We start from the raw sequence: 6,375 nt of genomic DNA, 5'->3' as shown, positions 1-6,375 counted from the left end.
TGACATGAAAAATGATCATTGGGTCCAGCCTTCTGCAACAGCATTTCAGAACTGCTATAAACTGGCTCTTCTGTATGTCTGTCATATTCCCCTTTACAAATGGGAATAGTTATTGTGGTTGTGCTTTCCCTGTTCCATCATATACGTATATAATGTATAGCAACAAGGGCCTTTTACTTCATAGGTCTCTGGATCAAGAGGATCTATGTTTGGACCTATAGAAACTATTGTGAATCATTCTTATCTTCTGGACTCTGAGCTCAAAATAGGAGTAGATGGAACTCTGGGGTTTGGGTAAGTGTGTTCTGCACATGGGAAAGCAAGGGAACTGACCCAAAAGGTTAACTGTGATAGACTGTACTCCTGTCTATGTTGTTGTTGTTGTTTGCCGTTGAGTCGGCCCCGACTCATAGCGACCCCTCCTTGGGTTTCCAAGGCAGTATCACTACGGAAGTAGGATTGCCCAAACTTCCTTCCAAGGAGTGGCTGGTGGGTTTGAACCGCCAGCCTTCTGGTTAGCAGTCAAGTGCTTTAGCCACTATGCTACCAGAGCTCCTTGTGTAATTCCCTCGAACGTGGGCTGGAGTGAATGACTTGCTTCTGATAAAATATAGTAGAAGTGATGGGATGTCACTTCTGAGGTTGGGTTACAAATAGCCTGTGGCTTCCCTGTTGTGTACCCTCCCTTGCTATCTTACTTGCTGTGCTGGTTACCTGGTGCCACTCTGACAGAATTATACCACAAATAGGATAGCCTTAACAAACAGGAGTTTATCCTTAAAATTTGGAGGCTTTAAGTCCGAGTTCAAAGTGCCAGGCTCTAGGGGCTGGGTGAAAGCCCCTCAACCTTGGGCTTCAGCTCTGCCTCTAGCTCCTGGCCCACTGAAGCTAGAGGGTTTTCTTCACTCAGACAGCTGCTGGCTGCTGAGGCTGAGAAGCCCAAGGTTGACAAATAAAATGGCACAGTCCCGATGTTACCAGACCACACAGCAGGCCATTAATCTAAGTCCATTGTAAGTCCCAAAGTCAGCAGAGCATGGCAGGCTGCTGAACAATAACACGGCTACATGCATGGTCTAAGCGTGCCATAGGTTAGAGACCATTCTCAAAGTTTCTCCTTATATACAGGAAGCAGACCATATACCCAAAGGCAGCTACTTATCTGCTCACAGTAGATTCCACCATGGAGTTGATTACCAGTCTCATTATGGGACTACTACATCCAGCTGCCCAGCTACTGAACCAAGCCCAGCCAAGCTGACACACAAACATAGCCACCACACTTGCTCCCTCTGATAGAAGCCAGCAGCTATTTTGTAAGTTCCCCTGTGGAGAAGCTCATGTAAGGAGGAACTGAGGGAAGTCTTTAGCCAACAGCCAGTAGAACTGAGGCCCTGAATCCAACAGTCCATGAGGAACAGAATCCTACCAACCACCATGGGAATGAACTTCAGAGCCTTCAGATAGGACTGCAGTCCTGATCAACCACTTAATTCTGCTTCTGAGAGTCCTTGAGGCGGGGGGCACTCCTCTAAGTTGCCTTTGACCTCTTGACCCACAGAAACTTTGAGATAATGAATGTTTGTTGTCTCATGCTATTAATTTTTGGGGTAATTCATTATGCAGCAATAGAAAACTAATAAAAGCAAAACCAAACGGGTTACTGTCCAGTCTGTTCCAACTCACGATGACCGCATGTGTTGCAGAGTAGAATTGCTCCCCAGGGTTTTCAAGGCTGTGACCTTTCAGAGGCGGATTGCCGGGTCTTTCTTCTGAGATACCTCTGGGTATGTTCTAACTGTCAGTCTTCCAGTTAGTAGTTGCACATTTAACTGTTTGTGCCACTCAGGGACTCTCAAGATAACTAATATGTTAGCCTAATATTTTTCCCTACATGTTCCAACTTGTGTCCCCAAAAGATAGGCAGGGTGGAATCAAAGATTTCTTCAAGCACTTCAGATTCTTGCTTTCTTGGGAATGAAAAAGTCAGTCTTCCTGGCTGATTAAAATTAATAATAATATCAATTCCCCAGTCATTAATACCACTTCCTGGAATTTTTCTTTTTGCCTCCCATTTCCCTGGCAAAGTAAAACAACTCCAGCTTAGATTCATGCTTGGATTCAAGGAGATGAGGGCAGAGTAATTTAAAAAATTTGGCACTCATGGACTCTCTTTGTGTATCTGTATGGATTATCTTCCACACAACTATATATGTTGTTGTTGTTGTTGTGCCATCAAGTTGATTCTGACTTAAAGTGACCCTATAGGACAGAGTAGAACTGCCCTATAGGGTTTCCTAGACTGTAATCTTTACAGGAACAGATTTCAAGGTCTTTTCTCCCACAGAGTGGCTGGTGGATTTGAACGGCCGACCTTTCAGTTAGCAGCCAAGAGCTTCTGAACCATTGTACCAGCAGGTCTTCTTCTCCATATATATATATATGAAATCTATAAATGAATTTATATAATTCCTGTAAGGACACCATTAATATATTGGATGTTTCCAGGTGATCTTAAATATCTATTGAAATGAAGCTGTAGTTCATTGACTGCTGAGATGTCCGCTGGGGAGTCTCCCAGGAAAAGCCTGGAAATGGAGAGCTTCCACACAAGATTCAGTGCCTGGACCCCTTTCAGCAACAAGTCATTAAATAGACAGGTGAGTTATATACTGTAGAATAAGACCAGTTTCATTTATATGGTTAATTTTACTCTGATATAGAGAGTCTCATGTTGCCATATTAAAAAATAATTCTCTAATAATTTAGTTTTTCTTAAAATTTGTTTCTTTACACAGAAATAAACCTAGATTTGTCTGCCTCAAAGACAGTCTATTCTCACCCCAGCTCCCAACTCCTACCTTCCAGGAGATCCGCCTCTCCTTTCACTCTGCACCCCTAGGATCAAAATCGAGCTCTCTTGGACACACTCTGGGTTACTGTAATGGGGGAGGAGAGAAGAAGGTGTTTTAGTGGCATTGGTTGGGGCAGTGTTTATGTATGTTCCTCAGTGTGCTTCTGTGAACGTCTTCCCTCCTGTGTCAAGTGGATGGTTCCATATGGCCTGGAGGTATCCCCTCCTTTGAAAGGTAAGGCAGTAAGTAGTTATTGAATGGCATAAGGCAGTCCTGCCAAACCTTAACGGAGAAGGCCAACTAGGTCCTTAGAGCTCACGGTGTGGTTCAGGCCCGTTCACAAGGGGACAAGCCAGGGCAGGGGCTGAAGCCTGACCTATTATGAATGCAGTGAGCTTGTGTAGGTTTATTTGAACAAAACAGAAAAAAACACAAATTCACTGCCATCGAGTTGTTTCCGACTCATAGCTACCCCTCCTTGGGTTTCTGAGGCAGTATTTCTATGGAAGCAGATTGCCCAAAAGCTGGGTTGAAACTCAGGTTTGAAAGAATGCTGATTCTTGGCGTATGTCTTTCCTGAGACACACTTACCATGACTACTTAGCAATATTTATGAAGTTTCAGCTGGGTAAGTTCTGTGAAGACCCAGGGCTGTGGCTTAGTAAAAATAATACCTACCTCATATGGCCTTGTTTTCACAATGAAATGAATGTAACCTGTATGTGTTTTCATGATTAAATGTACAGAATATATATTTCCCCAAGCCACATTAAGTAGAAACAAGAGCCAGGAATCATTACCTCTTTGATTTCCAGAGAGGCCCCTCCTTAAGCCCATCTGTAATTACATCCCCTTCCAACCCTTCTCGCCAGCCCACCCAACAAGCCAAGGCATGTCTGTATCCCAGGATAAAAACAGTTTAAGTGGAAGCCAAAGACCCCCACTACATGCATAAAAGTGCTTTGTGAACTGAATGTGCTATGCAAATATTCCCTGGGACATTGGTAGCAGATTGCTTTAGGATTGCTTAGCAACTAAGAATGTATTGCACTCTACAGTAAAACATCATTTTTTGTTCTTAATAGCTCTATCAGGAAAGAGTTGCCCTTATAAGTCATTGGTTTGACCTCTGGACTAACAAGCAACGTCAAGAATTCTTAATCACAATATTTTTACGATGCACGAAGTCACAGTTAAGGTAAAGGTAGCCTAATGATATAATTATCATGATTTCTTAAAGAAAATACAGTAAATGCTTATATAACCTTATAATGCTTATACGGCGCCCCCACCCCACCGTGGGGGTGGGGCAGGGAAATTTAAGCAATTGCTATTTTATAGGAGGTCTGGTAGCGTAGTGCCTAAGGCACTTGATTGCTAACCAGAAGGCTGGTGGTTCAAACCCACCAGCCACTCCTCAGAAGGAAGATGGGGCAATCTACTTCCGTAGTGATGCTGTCTCGGAAACCCAAGGAGGGGTCGCTATGAGTCGGGTCAGACTCAATGGCACATAACAACAACAACAACAGAAACAGACTCTTCAAATGCCTGCTTCCTCCTCGAGGGTGAAATGGAGCCTTTAGGAGCTTTCACATCTTCATGCCAAGGAAGGACTATTTAGCTTTTCCAAAAACTTGTGAAGTGCTTCAGCCAGTGACTATTTAACATTCTCTTAGTATAGTTAATTCCCCTTGAAACTATCTGGCAGATGATATATCCCAAATGGTCGTTGGGTACATAGTAGGCAGTCCATAAATATTTTTTAAATGAGTGAATGGATCTGAAAATATATGAGAAGTGATGCCAGTAACAACATTTAGGAATATAGATAAGATTTAGGAACATGGCAAGTGATCAATGATTGCAGATGAGTCCTTGTTCTAATCCTTCCTGTTTCCTCCTATGGTTATGCCTGTAATTTACTTCACAATACTTCAGTATAGACAGTGTCACATTTCAATGTGTGAGCTGAAGTTATACTCAGGGACAGCTAGTGTCAGTGATCAGGAATTCACACTCCAAGGGTAGTCATCTAGCACAATATTGGGAAGGTCATAGTATCTTCATTATCACCAAATGCATAGGAAAAATCAGAAACTCATTGTTATCCTAGCAATTAGTGGCTTGTTAATTAGTCAGATGAATGTTAGAAATAAATTCTCTTTGGTGAAATTAAAAAGGCATTCAAGATGTGTGGACTGACCAAAATATTTTTAGAGAGTTCTCTAGTTTGCCTAGACCTTGTAGAAGAATTCTACCAAGCCTGTCGCAGGGCCTGTAAGGAGATGTCCTAAGCTTCATCCCCACATACATGGCCTTATGACAGACTGGAGGACTTTAGGTAGCTTGAAGGCCAACAGCAAGGAAAACAGAATTCTATTTCTGGACTCTGCCCATCCTGAATCGATGAAACTTTGACTCAAAGGACAGAGAGCTGGGATTTCATTAACTCTACAGAGAAGATTGCATGTAGTGGTTTAGGCTTATTTACTAATATTTGTTTATTGAAACTCTAGGCATGGTGTAATTTGGGATTAGTTGCTTTCATTATAATTTGGTGGTGAGGTTAGGGGAAAGGCTAACCTTCAGACTTATTAAGGGACTACCAAACAGTGTTTATGAATCGTACATGACCAAATTGGCATATTTTAGTTTGTGATACCTGCCTCCTACTCTTTGTTAAATTTTTCCCTGCCCATCTCTCTTGGTCAGCTATTTCTTCATTTTCACCTACTTATTCACTTCCTTTGTCAGCTTATAGCTGTGAGTGCATTGTAGATCGTTAACTGCTTGTCCCTGATGGAGTCACTGGAGGAAGATAGACATCTTTCTGGATGTGCCGGACGAGGGTGGAAAGACAGATCTCAGAAAAACAGGCACTTAGGTGGATGCTTAAAAATAAGGGAGGAGGAAGCTTTTTTATGGCCGACATCGGCTAGACTTCCTTTTAGTTAAACATTGCAGCTTTCTTTCGAGTGACCATCTAAGATACAACTATTGGTCCCCTCTTATCTGGAGCAAAGAAGAATGAAGAAAATTGTGGTAGTTATGTTTGTGTGTCACCTTGGCTGAGCCTGATTGAGTGGCTGGGCAGCTAGTGGTAGTTATTCACCATGTTGAGACTGGCAATCAACTTCATAGTGGGATCTACCACAAGCAGCTGAGTAGCTGCCTTTGGGATGTGGTCTGCTTCCTGTATATAAGGAGAAGCTTTGCGAATGGTCTCTAGCCTATGGCATGCTTGGACCCTGCATTTAGCCGTGTCACTGCTCAGCAGCCTGCTATGCTCTGCCGACTTTGGGACTTACAATGGACTTAAGTTAATGTCCTGCCGTGTGGTTTGTAACATCAGGACTGTGCCCTTTTCCTTTTCAACCTTGGGGCTTCTCAGCCTCAGCAGCCAGCAGCTGTCTGAGTGAAGAAACACCTCTAGCACCAGTGGGCCCGGAGCAGGAGGCAGAGCTGGAACCCAAGGTTGAGGGGCTTTCACCCAGCCCCTAGAGCCTGGCACTTTGAACTT

General features: G+C 43.1%; 1 protein-coding gene across 1 annotated transcript in view; it reads left to right on the top strand.

Annotated features, from left to right (window-relative positions):
* The first annotated feature begins 2,594 nt into the window (after nucleotides 1-2,594).
* The window catches only part of ECT2L (epithelial cell transforming 2 like), a 99,326-nt gene continuing 95,545 nt past the window's right edge, over nucleotides 2,595-6,375 (top strand). The window contains exons 1-2 of the mRNA XM_007946308.1: nucleotides 2,595-2,660; nucleotides 3,941-4,053. Of these exons, the coding sequence (XP_007944499.1) occupies nucleotides 2,595-2,660; nucleotides 3,941-4,053 (179 nt within the window). The remainder of the gene's footprint in view (nucleotides 2,661-3,940; nucleotides 4,054-6,375) is intronic.

The sequence above is a fragment of the Orycteropus afer genome, unplaced genomic scaffold, assembly GCF_000298275.1.
Source record: "Orycteropus afer afer isolate SDZICR_OR568_19922 unplaced genomic scaffold, OryAfe1.0 scaffold00155, whole genome shotgun sequence".
In the NCBI taxonomy this organism is placed as follows: Eukaryota; Metazoa; Chordata; class Mammalia; order Tubulidentata; family Orycteropodidae; genus Orycteropus; species Orycteropus afer.
This window is presented reverse-complemented; position numbering and strand designations above follow the sequence as displayed.